This window comes from Ursus arctos, unplaced genomic scaffold (assembly GCF_023065955.2).
Source record: "Ursus arctos isolate Adak ecotype North America unplaced genomic scaffold, UrsArc2.0 scaffold_23, whole genome shotgun sequence".
In the NCBI taxonomy this organism is placed as follows: Eukaryota; Metazoa; Chordata; class Mammalia; order Carnivora; family Ursidae; genus Ursus; species Ursus arctos.
This window is the reverse complement of record NW_026622908.1, coordinates 31,642,516-31,658,817: the sequence shown is the minus strand read 5'-3', so window position 1 is coordinate 31,658,817 and position 16,302 is coordinate 31,642,516. Positions and strand designations below refer to the sequence as shown.

At 43.7% G+C, this 16,302-nt stretch overlaps 1 protein-coding gene across 3 annotated transcripts in view; it reads left to right on the top strand.

The window, feature by feature from the left end:
- Window positions 1–15,389, top strand: part of CKAP5 (cytoskeleton associated protein 5) — a 107,880-nt gene extending 92,491 nt beyond the window's left edge. For all 3 annotated transcript variants that reach the window (XM_026511986.4, XM_026511987.4, XM_044388977.3), the window contains exons 36-44: window positions 8,422–8,601; window positions 9,097–9,284; window positions 9,796–9,871; window positions 10,573–10,761; window positions 10,854–10,991; window positions 11,451–11,534; window positions 11,629–11,788; window positions 14,441–14,592; window positions 14,685–15,389. In XM_026511986.4, the coding sequence (XP_026367771.2) occupies window positions 8,422–8,601; window positions 9,097–9,284; window positions 9,796–9,871; window positions 10,573–10,761; window positions 10,854–10,991; window positions 11,451–11,534; window positions 11,629–11,788; window positions 14,441–14,592; window positions 14,685–14,930 (1,413 nt within the window). In that variant the 3' untranslated portion in view covers window positions 14,931–15,389. The remainder of the gene's footprint in view (window positions 1–8,421; window positions 8,602–9,096; window positions 9,285–9,795; window positions 9,872–10,572; window positions 10,762–10,853; window positions 10,992–11,450; window positions 11,535–11,628; window positions 11,789–14,440; window positions 14,593–14,684) is intronic.
- Window positions 15,390–16,302: the final 913 nt, after the last annotated feature.

Below are 16,302 nucleotides of genomic sequence, written 5' to 3'. Positions count from 1 at the left end.
ACATACATACATCCCCTAGTTCTTTTCATTGAGAGGACCTGAGAACAGCAATACCCCAACAACAAGCACCCCCAAATCTTGGCTTTTAAATACCATTTTCCACTAAAAGAGAATGAGGAAGAGGAGTAGATTCTAGGGCTGAATTAGAAAAAGTACAAAATAATCCTGGAATATCATATTGTACCAGACAGTAAGGATAGGCTCAAAGAATGATAGGGACATGTTAGAAGGACCCACTGGCCAACTAGAACAGACTCCCTCTGTTTCAACAGGGGACAGTTTGAGCATCGAAATCGACAATGATAGTAAACAAAGTATAACCCAATGAACTGAATAAAATTCAGGAAATTTATTCAGTAAAATTTAACAAAATAGGAAACCCCCAAGTGCATGCCCATATAAATTAAAAATTTGAAAAGAACTGAGATATTTACAGTTTCCTAGTACCTCCCCACAAAATACAAAGGACTAATATACAAAAAGTGACCAACAAATACAAAATACTTTGAGTAATTTGACAGTACAGAAGCTTAGCAGACACCACACTGACGTGCTCAAAGTGAGCGTCGCTAACGGGACGAGGTGAAGTCGTGCCATCTCGTAGGATCCAGTGAGAATTCAGCATCACTTTGCCGACATTCCTGATGTCATCTAGTCATGAAGAAACCTCAAACAAAAGCAAACTAAGGGATATTTTACAAATGTCAAGGTCAAGAAAATCAAGAAAGACTGGGGACTGCTCTAGACTGAAGAGAGACTAAGAGACATGACTAAACGCAGTGCATGATTCTGCACTGGCCTTTAGCTATGAAGAATGTGATCAGGACAATTGGAGAAGATGGAATGGAGCCTGAGGATTAGATGGTAATCGCGTCAATACTAATTTCCTGATTTTGTGTTGCCTCGTGAGTATGAAGGAGAATGTCCTTGTGACAGAGAAATACACAGTGAAGTGTGAGATCGGCATGGAGAATCACACTGACAACTTACTCTCAACTGATTCGGGATTTTATAAGTTCTTTTACAATACTTCTGACATTTCTATAATGTTTGAACTTTATTTTTACTGGAAAATGTCTCTCTGGCCACTCTCTCAAGACCAGATCTATTAGGAAGCTATGAGCGAAACTCATATGAAAGATAAGATCCCATGCACTAGGATTATCACAGTGGGGAGGAAGAAAAGTGGATTGTTCTAGGGTATCTTTCATAGGTAGCGTCCACAAGACTTGGAGACAGATGGGATGCAAAAAGTAAGGTAAGCAAAGAATCAAGAGTAACTCCTTGAATTTTGGCTTGAGCGCCCACGTGGATGGATGGTGGTGCTGAGAACGGGGAAGCTGGAGGAAGAGCAGTCTTGAGAAGTTGGAAATTAAGAGCTATATGTCTTTGCTGTGTTAAGTTTGAGCAGCCAGTTAGACATCTCCATGAAGACAGATGGCTGGAAATAGAAGAATTGGAAATCTTAGCACAAGATTTTTGCTACTGTTTGACAAATAGTCTCCTGCTACAGTTTTGACATTGGAGGGGACTCTAGAAAATAGTGACTTGAATGCATGCATTCCTGTTGCCTTTCTCTGTCAGCTTCAATCCAAACCCATCTGCCTTTTCTGAGCAGAATAGCTGCTGGGTCAGGTAGGTGGTATCTGAAGTATATACAAGTGTCAAGATCACAATACCAAAAATCCTGGAAAGAGATCTCTCTTCATCCGTGGAGACCAGCAGATCCCCTAAAGAAAGGACAACTGGTTTATATGAGTGTTAATAGAAGGACCTGGTGTTCTGCCTGGTCCCCCAGGGAACTACAGATTGCTAAACAAAAAGGCTGAATTCACTGTCTGAGGCTGGGAAGTCTCTAGCTTTTGTACCTCCAGAGACAGAAGAGCAGAAGTGCCTGCCCTTGGTGCCGTGCCATGTGACTGATAGATTGCCAGCTGACATACCACAAACTTAGAAGGGCAGAAACTGCTATGTCTCCCATTCCCAGATTGCCACAGTTGAGGATTTCCAAAAGGCAGACCCTGGAGTGAATGCTGACTAGGTAAAGAATAACGAACCACACCATAAGAGACCCAGTAACTGGGAAGAAGGATAGAACAAAATAATCAGAATGGGAATCTCCTAGCGCAATGAAACCGCTGGAGGAGACAAGATGACCACAGGGGAGGGGAGTAGGGTGTGGGAAGAGTACTTAAAGAGGATTTATTGTTACATATAAAGATTCTCTCTGGCAAAAAACAAATTAAAAAAAAACCCAAACACCATGGTTTTAGAATTTTAAAATTGAGTAGATGGTCTGAAGGGAGAGGATGATCGCTACAGAAACCAAATTAGTGGTCGAAAGACAAGGGTGACAAGACCATTCAGTGGGGAAAGGAGGGTCTTCTCAACAAATGATGCTGGGAAAATGGATATCCACATGCAAAAGAATGAAGTTGGACTCTTATGCTATATACAAAAATTAACTCAAAATGGATCAAAGACATAAATGTCATAGCTAATGCTATAAACTCTTAGGAGAAACGGGGCGAGGGGGTCTCCTTGCAGCAGTGGCAGCTTGAGAGCAGAGTATGAGTCATGGCAGGCCAAGCGTTTAGAAAGTTTCTTCCCCTCTCTGACTGAGTTTTAGTTGGAAGGAGTACAGCCAAAACTGCAACCAAAAGGAGACATTTTGCTTCCAGAAAAATCTCAAGGAAAACTATTACAAGCAATAGGAGTCTGTTGGATCAGGCTCTAAAGGAAAAAGAGATTCAACCAGTTAGTGTGAAAGTTGGAGATAAAGTTCTTCTTGTAGAATATGGAGGTACCTAAGTAGTTCTAGATGACAAGGATTATTTCTTTTTTCTTTTTTGAAGGTTTATTTGCGAGAGAGAGGGAGAGAGAGTAAGCAGGGGGAGGGGCAGAGGGAGAGGGAGAGAATCTCAAGCAGACTCCCCACTGAGTGCAGAGCCCTACAGAGCTCAGTCCCATGACTCCGAGATCATGACCTGAGCCAAGATCAAGAGTTGGAAGCTTGGGGCGCCTGGGTGGCACAGCGGTTAAGCGTCTGCCTTCGGCTCAGGGCGTGATCCCGGTGTTGTGGGATCGAGCCCATCAGGCTCCTCCGCTATGAGCCTGCTTCTTCCTCTCCCACTCCCCCTACTTGTGTTCCCTCTCTCGCTGGCTGTCTCTATCTCTGTCAAATAAATAAATAAAATCTGAAAAAAAAAAAAAAAGAGTTGGAAGCTTAACCAACTAAGCCATCGAGGCGCCCCAAGGACTATTTCTTATTTAGAGATGGTGACATCCTCAGAAAGTATGTAGACTAAAATAAATGATTAATAAAATGGCATCACGTAAAGCTGCCCATTCCAGTGAAGTTGCAAAATCTTTCATCAGGTAAATAATTTCCATGTCTCTCTTTTATAATAACCTAAAAAAAAAAAAAAAAAAACCCACCATAGGGGGAAATCTTCATGATATTGGATTTGGCAGTGAATTCTTGCATATGACACCAAAAGCAGTGGCAACAAAAGAAAAAATAATTAAATTGAACTTCATCAAAATTTGAAAGTTTTATGCATTAAAGGTCACTATCAAAAGAGTAAAAAGATATCCCACAGAATGAGAGAAAAAGATTTGCAAATTATATATGATAAGGAATCAATATCCAGAACACAGAAAGAACTCCTACAACTCAACCACAAAAAATAAAGAGAAATTGGGAAAGGACTTAAACTGACATTTCTCCAAAGAAGATATATAGATGGCCAGTAAGCACATGAAAAGTTGTTGGCCATTCTTAGTCATCAGGGAAATGCAGATCAAAACCACAATGAAATACCACTTCATACCCGTTAGGATTTTTTTTTCTGAAAATGCTAAATAGTGTTGGCAAGGATGTGGAGAAATGGGAACTTGTGTGCATTGCTCGTGAGGACATAAAGTGGTGCAACCACTATGGGAAACAGTCCTGTGGTTCCTCACAAAATTAAACATAGAATTACAATAAGATCCAGCAATTCCACTGCCAGAAAGCAGGGACCGAAATAGATAGTTGTGTACTGCTGTTGATGGCAGCACTCTTCACAACCGGCAAAAGGTGGAAAACAGCTAAAGGGTCCAACAACAGATGAGTAAACAAAATGTGGTGTGTAGGTACAATGGAATATTACTGAGCCATGAAGAGGAATGAAATTCTGATGTATGCTGTAACATGGATGAACCTTGAAAACATTATGCTACATACAATAAGACACAAAGGGACAAATTCTGTATGATTCCACATATATGAGGTATCTAGAATAGGCAAATCCATGGAGATAGAACGTAGAAGAGGTTACCAGGGCTAGGGGGACAGGGGCAGGGGGAGTTTTTTTTTTAATGGGTATGGAGTCTGTTTAGGATGATAATAAAGTTCTACTAGGAAGATCGGTAGGAGAAGAAAGGGATAAAGAAAGGGGGGGTAATCAGAAGGGGGAATGAAGCATGAGAGACTGTGGACTCGGAGAAACAAACTGAGGGCTTCAGAGGGGAGGGAGGTGGGGGAATGGGATAGGCTGGTGATGGGTAGTAAGGAGGGCACGTATTGCATGGTGCACTGGGTGTTATACACAACTAATGAATCATCGAACTTTACATCAAAAACCAGGGATGTACTGTATGGTGACTAACATAAAAAAATATTATTATAATAAAAAGGATGATAATAAAGTTCTAGAAATAGATGGTGGTGACAGTTGCATAACGATGTGAAGGTACTTAATGCCATTGCATTACATACTTCAAAATGGTTAAAATGGTGAGTTGTATTTTAACTATTATATATTATATTTACTATTATAAAATATGTATTTTTACTATTATGAGAAAATTAAGATAAAAATAAACCTTCAGTAGCAAAAATGTTTAAATAACTAGGAATAAATCAAGCATTTTATATGTTAAGACCTTTACCAAAAAGTTGAATGACATTAGAGAATTTCCAAATAAATGGAAGTATACTATGTTCGCAAAGTTTGGGGTTATCAGTTGCCAGTTCTCCTCAAGTTAACCTATACAAAGCCATTCTAATAAAAATATAGTTTTTCTGCAGTTGTGAAGCAGATTCTAATTATATGGGACATCAAAGGGCTTACAAATAGCAAAGTCAGTTTTTTAAAGACTTTTTAACAATGAAAACACAGTGGAGAGGGCTTATGTCACTAGGCATCAGCTATGACTACAGAGCCCCTGTAATTAAGATGGTGTAGTATTGGTCCAGACAAGCAGATTGACCATTGAGATGGAACAAAGAGCCCAGAAATAGACTCACATCTGTAGGAAACTTAACACAGAAAGACCTTAAAAATCACTTGGTAAAAGCTAGATCAATCAGTAAATGGTGCTAGGACTAGTTATTTTCCATGGGAACAACAGGTTGCTATTTCCTACATCAAAGTATATTTCAGATGGATTAAAGACCTAGATGTGAATAGGACATTTTTTACTTCACATTATGTAAGGATTTCTTTTTAAAATAGACACAAAAAACATAAAAGAAAAAATAGAGGGGCACCTGGGTGGCTCAGTTAAACATCTGCCTTTGGCTCGGGTCATGATCTCAGGGTCCTCTAAAATATTAGTAAACAATATAAGTCAGATTTGATTAATAGCTATGTAGAGAGAATTTTACAGTCTTTGAAAATATATTTTTCATATCTTAACAAATTCTATAGTAAAAGACATACTGACTAAATTCTTTAGTGGTAACCCAACAAATTTTTTAATGTCACAAAAAATATTGGCTACTTGGAAAAGTATGGAACACCCTCCTGACTAACCCTTTGACCCAAAAAAATTTTATTTATTATTTATTTATTTATTTATTTATTTATTTATTTATTTATTTAGAGAGAAGGAGGGAGTAAGAGTCGGGGGGATGCAGAAGGAGAGAATCCCAAGCAGACTCCCTACTGAGCCTACAGCCCAACTCGGGGCTCAGTCTCACAACCCTGAGATCATGACCTGAGCCAAAAGGAAGAGTCGGAGGCTAGACTGAGCCACCCAGGCGCCCCACCCCAAAACTCTTACTCGTGAATAGGAAAGCATTTTAAAACTCTACTGAAACTACTGAACTCAGAAAAATATATTGCCTGAAATGCATTTATTATTGAAGAAAGGCTAATATAAAGGAACTTAGTACTTATCAGAAATTTAAAAAATTAAGAAAAGAAATTTAAAAGTAGAAGATAAACTATAATTCATGAGATGGATTTTTAAAATAATAAATCTAAATTTGTTTCCTGTGAAACAAAATTATTTCCTTACTAGCCTGATTAGAGAACAAAAATGTAAGTGTCAGGAATGAGGAGGGAACCAACCATAGATAAGGAAGAGATTGAAAAAAAAAAATAAGACATGTAACCCTGTGGAAATATGAAACAATTGATCCCCCCCTAAATTTTTTTAGATAACTAGGGGATTTGGGGAGACCATAAAAAATAAGGAAACCCAGAACAAGACACCTTTGGTCATATAAAATTTTAAGATTTTAATCTAGAGAAATATATCATATACCATCAATAAACAATTATTATATTGTGGAATATATTTGTAACCCATATGACTAATAAAGGATTAATAGCTACAGGAAACATAGTTTTATGAACTCTTGAGAAAAGGCGAACCCAACGGAAAAATGACCAAAGGATGTGAATAGGCAAATCATGGAAGATCTCCAAACAGCCAAGCCAGTAAACACATGAGAAGAGGTCCAGGCCTCCTCTGCCACAAAATGCAAATTAATGTAATTATAAAATAGAACTTTTTGCCATCAGTGTGACAAAAGGTGAAAAGAGTAATAACACACAGCTGATAGATATTCTGGAACAAGAGAACTCATACATTAAATGTAGAAATGGGAATTAAATGTTAGTGCTTTTTTAAAGAAAACAGTACAGTAATATCTATTATGCCATTTAAAATGTATTCTTCAGACTAAAAAGTTATACTCCTGGGACACTTTATTTTAGAAATAAAAACACAAGTACGTGAGAATACTATATATACAGAGATGTTTATTGTAACATTATTTATAGTAAACAAAATAACCTAACTGGAAACACACTTATCAGTAAGGGAATGATTGAGTAAATTTTGCTCCATGCATACGTCAACTGTTAAACAGCCTTTAAAAATAGAGTTATTCTTTTTTTTTTAAATAGAGCTATTCTACTGGCCTTTGGGGATTTGCATAATTTTCTGTTAAGCTAGAAAAGCCAGGTGCAGAGATGTGTATGTACTATAATCCTCTGGTAGAATAAACAGCGCCCTAAACCTTGACCCCATTCATGTGTGCATGTGTGGTTGTATATGATTCTGTGAACGTGAAAGATGTTGACCAGGAGCTAATGTTAATTATCTTAGGAAAAAGAGTAAGCTTCCTCCTGAAAAAAAAAAAAAAAGTATTTTTTTATGGTGTCTGTGTTGAAGCAGCATTGTTAAATAGCCCCGGTTATATAAAATTGTGTGTGCTTATGGGGTATAACATGCATAGATCTAAATGAAAATAAGACCACTGGCTTCCTCAACACCAGGGGGCACTGTTCACACTGCAGTTTGTGTAAATGGTGCTCCCTGGAATTACGCAATAGGAGGATGCACGGGAGGATGGTCAGTGAAGACTGGCATGCTTGTCCGGGTGCTATTTTATGTAATCATAAAAGTAAAGATCTTTTGACACTAGTGAATGGGAAATGCATGCTTTCCCATAGTAGTACATTTACCATTAGTGACAGCCAATGGTCCAAACCAAAAAGAACACCAGGTCAGGATGTGGGAAACCTGAGTTTTGAGTTTGGACTAAGCAGTCTGAGCTTTCTGAGCTTCACTGTACTCGTCTCGTAAATGGAAATCTTACTACTTTTTAGAGCTGTTGGATGTTCAGATGAGATATAATAGGTATTAAAACACTTATCATCAATACATGAGACGTGTAAACATAGGGATTCCCTGATTTTCTAGATAGTGAACCTTTTTTTTTTAAAGATTTTCTTTGAGAGAGAGCAAGAGAGCACAAGTAAGGGGAGCAGAGGGAGAGGGAGAAGCAGGCTCTCTGCTGAGCAGAGGGCCTGATGCGGGGCTCGATCGCAGGACCCTAGGATCATGACCTGAGCCATAGGCAGCCACTTAACTGACTGAACCACTGAGATGCCCCTGATAGCGAAGCTTTTAGAATAGATCTGTGACTAATTCACCTAACAATATCTTGCTCAGTAAACATGTGCTGAATGTTTGAACCCCTAGGGACTAGTCATTTACATGTAAAGTGACTGGATTGCTTTCAAGGTAAGATATTATAAGTGCTTTGCAAATAAATATTACAGAGACATCCTTGTAGTGTTTTTCTGCTACTTAGAAGTGTGATGCTTGGAGACTATATCTTGGGGTTTTTGTTACCAGATCGATGAGGTCCTGAGACAGGAAGACAAAGCTGAAGCTATGTCCGGCCATATTGATCAGTTTCTGATAGCCACGTTCATGCAACTAAGACTCATCTACAACACGCATATGGCAGATGAGAAACTGGAGAAAGATGAGATCATCAAGCTGTACAGCTGTATCATTGGCAACATGATTTCGGTAAGGCTACCTCTCCAGAACGTAAGCTTCCCTTCAGTGTCTCATCCTGCCCTGGGTTCTAGAGCCTGAGTCAGTGTAGTTCCAGTGAGTCTGGCATCACTTACTGGGTTTTACTTGCAAGCTACTGTCTACTTTCATCGGATGTTGGGTAACACTGCAGCTTGCCTTATTGTTAGGGTACAAAATAGAATGCTTGCATTACTACCTAGAATTCCGCTTCCTGCCCATGTCTTCATTAGGCATGGTAGGCCCTGGCTGCGCTGTCACGGATAACAGCTCACACTGAAAGTACTTTCATAATAGGAAGGAAGGAAGCACGCCAGTTAATTTGGGCTATTTCTCGAGGTTTGAGGGAGTCTGGTGATTTTTCCCCCCTAATACTCTGAATTTTTTTTAATACAGTAAAATTGTTTACTAGAATGTGCCACCCACATTTATCTCCCTTGCTGTATACCCTGGGTTTCGTACCTCTCTAACACAAGTATGATTGGATAGCTGTTTCAGATAGAGAGCCTCGCCCGAGAGGCCTCCACTGGAGTACTGAAAGACCTGATGCATGGCCTCATCACCTTAATGCTAGACTCTCGAATTGAAGATCTAGAGGAAGGACAGCAGGTGATCCGCTCTGTGAACCTCTTGGTGGTGAAGGTGCTGGAGAAGTCAGACCAGACCAACATCCTGAGGTATAACTGTAATCTCACCATTAGAGCCTGGAGCAGCATCTCTTTTGTCCACCCATGGAAACCAGTCACTAGACCAATTATAACTTTAGGTTTGGCTAGTTAAGTTTATTTATTACTCTTCTCTTCCTCGTGAACCAAAAGTGTTCCAACCCGAGACAGCATTAAAACTATTAACAGCTCAGTAAGCCAGCCAGCCTAGTGCGTTTTCTAGAATAGGACTGTAGTGTTTGTTGGTTACCTCCCCCTTCATGTGCATTTCAGGCACATTTCTTTCTCAGCTACCAGTGACAATGAAAAGTAGAGTGAGTGAGGGGCGTTACCATTTATCAGGTGGTAACTGAGGAAGCTTAAAGGATTGATGTTTATTTTCTTCACAGCTGAATGTCAGGTAATCCATGAGCTCTCAGTTTATTAGATGGATACAGTTTACACTTGGCCTTTTCATTACTGATTTTAATTGGAATGCATATTTGAAACTTATTAATGCTATCATGTTGGGATTTTTTTCTAGTGCCCTACTTGTTTTGCTCCAAGACAGCCTGCTAGCAACAGCCAGTTCTCCAAAATTCTCAGAGCTTGTTATGAAGGTAAGTGGAAATAATTTGATCTCTTTCCTTTCAAAGGTGCAATACTTTGTTAAAGGGTGGGGAAAGGGGAGTTGAAAGTAAGACATAGACTTAAATCGACCAAGGCACACCTGAAAAATATACTTGGTCTCCAGTTTACACCCCAAGCTCAGGCCTAAACAGTTCTTGGCCTCAAACAGTGAAAAGGGAAAGACCAATTGTCCTAGAAGGAAAAGGCAGTTAGTTTGATGAGACAAATTTTATACCTTTTGGGGAAATAGATATGTATAACCCTATAATATTTTGGTCTCTTCAATGGAAGACCCCTAATGAACATTTCTGCACCATTATAATCCTGTTATTACACTGTAATAGAGTTTGTCTCCTTGGGTTAGATTTGGTTAAGCTGGATGAACGATCCTACTCTCAGAGCCCACGCCCAGTTCTCCACATCTCACTATTTAAGGCCCATCTCCAGGGAGTGGGAAGGAGGTGTGGGGATGATGACATGGATGGCTCGTCACACACTAACCAGTGATGTGCCTGAAGTGAGGGAAACTGTTCATGTTTTAGCAGCTGAACTCAAGACATGGTGATGTTCCACGCTTATGTCCCTGACCATCTTTCAGAAGTGACCCCAGAGCCTAGGGCAGGTGAATGGTGACAGGAATTCTCTTCATTCTTCAGCCACTCTTCCTATCTTTTGTTTCTTTTTTCAATAGTGTCTCTGGAGAATGGTTCGACTCTTGCCTGATACCATCAACAGCATTAATCTGGACAGAATTCTCCTGGACATACACATTTTCATGAAGGTCTTCCCCAAAGAGAAACTGAAGCAATGCAAAAGCGAATTTCCCATAAGGACTCTAAAGACGCTTTTACACACTTTATGCAAATTAAAAGGACCCAAGGTAAGTGAGAGCACAGCTGGTCCCTGAAGGAGCTTGAGGAGAACATCGTGGGTATGGCATTGCCACCATCTGAATGTGCCCGTCCCCCTCAGATCCTAGACCACCTAACAATGATTGACAACAAGAATGAGTCCGAGCTGGAGGCCCACCTCTGCCGGATGATGAAGCACAGCATGGACCAGACAGGGAGCAAGTCTGAGAAGGAAACGGAAAAGGGAGCGTCTCGGATAGTAAGTGTCCTGACTCGGAAGACTGACGGTGACGATCTTGTCGTAGGCGTGAGCGCTGGAGCCGCCTTCCTGCGGGTCTGCGGTGTGGGCTTGGGGGCTGGGTCCTGCCGCAGTGCTGTGCTGCGAGCCTTCCCACCCTGGAGTTTGCTTAGGTGAACTAGTTAGAACGGTGTGGCTGCCACACAGCTAAAGGTTGTCGGAGAAATCCACTGTGAGCTCTACTTAATTAGGAAGGAATGGGCCTGGTCCTTCCTCATCAAGTTTAGGTGAAAACCTGCGACTGGAGACATTCAGTGACCCAGAAAGTTGGGGTTTTCTGCAGCAGATACTGGTACTTCTGTTATCCCCAGGAACATACCAGTAAGGTCTGGATTTTGGGACCTCTTCGGTTCTTACCCAATTGTGGGTTCCTAATTAATAACTCAAGTCTAGCCAGTCCTTTGTGTCTTTCAATTGCAGGATGAAAAATCATCAAAGGCCAAAGTAAATGATTTCTTGGCTGAGATTTTTAAGAAGATCGGCTCTAAGGAGAACACTAAAGAGGTGAGAGGGGAAGGGGTGAGCCAGATGGGCGTCTGCTTGGTGGAAAAGGGCCACTGACTAATGTCTGCCCCTCTTCCTTTTTCTTGGTAACCAGGGCCTAGCAGAGTTATACGAATATAAGAAGAAATATTCAGATGCTGACATAGAACCATTTCTGAAAAATTCCTCCCAGTTCTTCCAGAGCTATGTTGAGAGAGGCCTCCGGGTGATTGAGATGGAGAGGGAGGGCAAAGGCCGTATTCCCGCATCTACAGGTATGGCTTCCTCCAGTGGCTGCAGGGATGAGCTCAAAATAGCTCCCCGCTCAGGAACTGGAGGTTTTGATTGGCTTAAATTTATACCTGTGCTCCTCGGTACCTAATGGTCACCAGTGATCTTCACATTGCTGCAGACAGTGGCCCACTGTGTCACCTGACTTGACCCATTGCCAGTGTTTGACAGGGGCAATGTTCTCTGCCCTTGAAACCATTTCTTCCCTGTGCTTTCAGGTGTCTGTACTCTCTTGGTCTCCTCCAGCCTGGCCTTCCTGGCCTCTTCCTTCTTGGCCTGATTCTTCCTCGCCCTGGACTCTTAATCTTGGTGTTCTCCAGGCTTCAGTCAGTAACCGTCTCTTCCTTCTTATTCTCATCCCCTTAACTAACTCGTGTATTCTCATCACTTGAGATTCCATTTACATGCCAGCGAGGCCCAGCGTTGTTTGGGTCCAGCTCAAACCTTCCTGATCCCAGTACCTACATCCTGCATGATGCCTCCACCTGAGTAATAGACATCAGCTAAACATGTCACATCCTAAACTCCAGATCTTCTTCCAAAACCTGCTCCATTAGCTTTCTTCTCTATCTCGGATGATGGCAGCTTTGTCCTTCTGGTTTGCTTAGCCCCAAAGGCTTTGAGTTGTGTCTTCCCCTCTGTCAGGAAGTCCTTTTGGCTCTGCCTGCAAACCACGCACAGATTCCTCACACACTTCTCAGGACCTTCGCTGCCACTGCGCTGGAGGGAATGTCATCGTCTCTCACCTGGTTTATGGCACTGTCCTCCTAGCTGAGCCCCTGCCTCCAGTGCTGCCTTCCCATCATCATCTCCACACATAGCGTCAAAACAACACTTCTGAAACTTCTTCCAAAGGCTCTCCCTTTCTCAGCAAAAGCAAAAGGCCTTACAGAGGTCTACAAGGTCCTGCACTGTAAGGCCCCCTGACACCTCTAGAGCCACACAGCTCCTGCTGCTCCCTCCGACTGCTGTTCCACTCCATCCCCCACCAGCCTCCTTGATGTTCTGGAATGCACCAGACATGCACCTGCTTGGGGCCTTTGCACCAGCTACTTCTTATATGTAGATTTTTCTTCCCCAAGGTAGCCTTGTAACTAGCTCTCTCTTCCTTCAGATCTTTGTTCAAAAGCCACTGTCTTAGTGAGACCTTTCTTAAAATTTGCAGCCTACACCCCACCCCTTGATCAAGCATATGGTATGCCCATGTAGCATGCCGTCCATATGTAGACATTCTGTTCGTCACACTTCAAGGAAAAGACTCTTAAAAGGTCTTGGAGAAGCATAATTGCAGGTGTTAAAAACAAAAGAAAAATAATTTAACACAATTGAAGCTTCAGCCCTGCAAGATACATGGTGAGAGAGAACATGACTAGAATCAAAACCACAAAGGAACACGGTTTTACAGGCAAATTCGAGACTGTAAGAATAGGAGTTTCAGGGAACTCACAAAGAAGTAAATGTGGGACAGACGTGCATGCTGTACTCTGCACAGCAAACAGGGGTCTTTCTTTTGGTTTAAGGCTCTTGACAGCTGTTTTCTATAACTGACACCTCCAGGGTCAAGATTCTCTTTATCTCTAGCTCCTGTAAACAGTAATTTGCAGACACTGGCGTTTTCACTGTGGGGAGAGTAACGTTTCAGGTTAACATTAGGCTGGATGAGCTTTCGTTCCTGTTGAGTGCCTCCCAAGTGCCGGGCAGCAGACAGACAGAAACCTGTGCTAGAATTTGAAATCCACAGGGCAGAGACAGACATGGAACAAATACTCACTGTATGGCAGGTCAGAGGTGGTCAGCGGACATATGATGGTTTGCCTGTTCGAGGTGGGGCCCCCTTTTTTCACTTCCAAAGTCCTTTCTGGTGACATCCAGCATTTGATTGATACTCGGGGCCTAAACAGCACAGGTGCAGCCCGAGCGTGTGACCCCACTGATGACACAGTGGCTGCACGTGGAGAGTGTTCAGACACCAGCCCTCACTACTGGCTCCCCTGTCCTTCCTCGGTCACTGGCCCCTGGTCAGTGCATTCTCCGCATGTTTACATTAAGGATTCCTTTTTTCCTATACAGTAACCTTTGGTGCTACTTTTCGGTTCTCCATGCTAGGTGACAGATGCGCCCATTCCTGCCCCTCTTTGGGGTGTGTGTTGGACACCTGCGTTTCTGCCTCCTCCCCATAATACACTGTCACCTTGAGCTCCTTGCTGTCTTGCCCGGTTTCAATAAGTACATCTCCCTGTGTATCAGCTGATCCAAACTTAGTCTAATTGTTGCTGACATTTCAAGTCCAGAGGTTCCTCAGCTGGACACCATAGCCTTAGGAGAGTACAGACTTTTGGACGGCCCAGGTCAGCAGTGGGATGACAGGCTCCCACCCCCTTCAGGTCCCAGGATGTGGGCGGACAGCCCGCCTTGCACTCTGCTCTTCTCTGTTCTTGAAGTTCTTGCTCAGCTTATCTTGTATATTCCGAGCATCCTTGATCACCAACTCCAGATGAGACTCTTGTGGATTTTTTAGTCTTTACAGTGGTGATATCCAAGCCCCAGATCGTTCCCTGTGGTGACAGATTAACCCCGGGCGGTCTAGAAGTGGGACGCGTGTATATTTGAGTGTCCTTTCCCCATTTCCCCTCCAGGCATCTCCCCGCAGACGGAGGTCACGTGTATGCCGGCTCCCACAAGCATGGTGTCCTCCATAGGGAACACAAACGGAGAGGAGGTGGGACCGTCTGTCTACCTGGAAAGGCTCAAAATCCTCCGCCAGCGCTGTGGTCTCGATAACACAAAGGTAGCGCTCCTTCCCTTCCATGCGGGGCAGGCCCCGGCCTGCTCTTCCCGAGCTGCAGACTCACCTGCCACTGTGTCTCCTTCTCTCCGCAGCAAGATGAGCGGCCCCCGCTGACCTCCCTGCTCTCCAAACCAGCAGTTCCCCCCGTCGCCTCGTCCACGGACATGCTGCACAGCAAACTCTCTCAGCTCCGGGAGTCCCGGGAGCAGCACCAGCACTCGGACCTGGATTCTAACCAGACGCACTCTTCAGGCACCATGACCACGTCCTCGTCCTCCACAGCGAACATCGACGACTTGAAAAAGAGACTGGAGAGAATAAAGAGCAGTCGCAAGTGAAGCCGCCCCGCCCCCCGCAGCTCTAGTTCACTGACCGCGGCGGCCTCCTGGTTGCAGGGGCTCGGCGGCCGGCGCACGGACTGGTGGGACGCGTCCCTGCGCGGGCCCGGGAGCGGCGGCCAGGGTTCGAGTCTCTGTCCATCCTCCGCTTCTCCGCCAACACCCTGCCTCGAGCAGACTGTCCGTGTCGTAGTTTAGTGTACAGACTTGTAAACAGCTGCCCTCCTCTCGGCTCCGACTAGTCTCCATAGCCTTTGTCTTTTATTTTTAACTGCTCATTTGTAAAGTCGTCCTGATCTTTCCTAGCTTTTCACTATTAGAAACTCTTTAATAGTTTTCCTTTGAGTTCGTGAGCTTCTCTCCCTGTAGCCCTGAAGGGTCACTGTATTCTGTATGAGTGCATGGCATGACACAACTAATTTAAGAGTCTTTTATAAATAAAGTTTGCATTAACTAGAATGGTCTCCCAAGATGCTCCATACCTGGGCAGCTCTTTCTGTCATGTGTCCTTGGGACCGGCGAGCCACCCAGCCAGGAAAGGTGAGCAAGTACCACTTGAGGAGCACCGCCCTGTCGGGGCGCACAGACTCGTGCTTCTAGCCTTTGGAGCAGGAGCAGCTCACCTTGCCTGCTTTCCGCTGCCAGCTCCCCGGGGGCAGAGCAGTCCCTGTCTTCCACATTTGGAGGTTCTGGTCCTGACTTCCCTCCCATCAGCACTGTGGTGCGGGAGCTCTCGGGCTTCCTGCCACTTTGCACGTGAGCTGGAGCCAGGACGGACTGGGCGGCAGTGCCTTCCACATGGGGACTGGATTTGGGGGCCTCCGACTGAAGGAGGATGGGGACGCTCAGGAGCTTCCCACCTGGTTTTCAGGGCCTGAGTCTAGACCCACAGCTGCTTCCCACACAGGCTGAGGACCGGAGAGTGAACAGAGGAGTCACCTCCAGAATAAATTTGCCGGGGTCTCCCTCCGCAGTCAGAAAAACTCATTAGTACCGAGAGGCTCTGGATTCAGATGGGCGACTTCCTGAGCAGCCACGAGGGTCAAGGAATTCTTCTAGACCATCTTTACCCAGCTGGTGCTCAAGAAATGAAAGGTTGACAGAAAGTGAATCCTCTGTTGATTCTGGTCGAGGTTTTCAGGTGACCCCTGTGCTGCCTGAAATCACACCTCCCCCCTCCCTTGTAGCGGGAACGCAGGAGTAGGCGTTCACTGGAAGGAAGATGGAGAGTTCGTTCACTGCTGGTCAGGACAACGCGTTGGGAAAGAGTGGCTGTGCTCCGGTCCGGAATTTGCAGGGGTTACCACTACGTTGAAGGGAAGCAGTCTTGAGAATGTGTGTCCTTGTTTCAAAAGCAGAGTTGGGATATTCT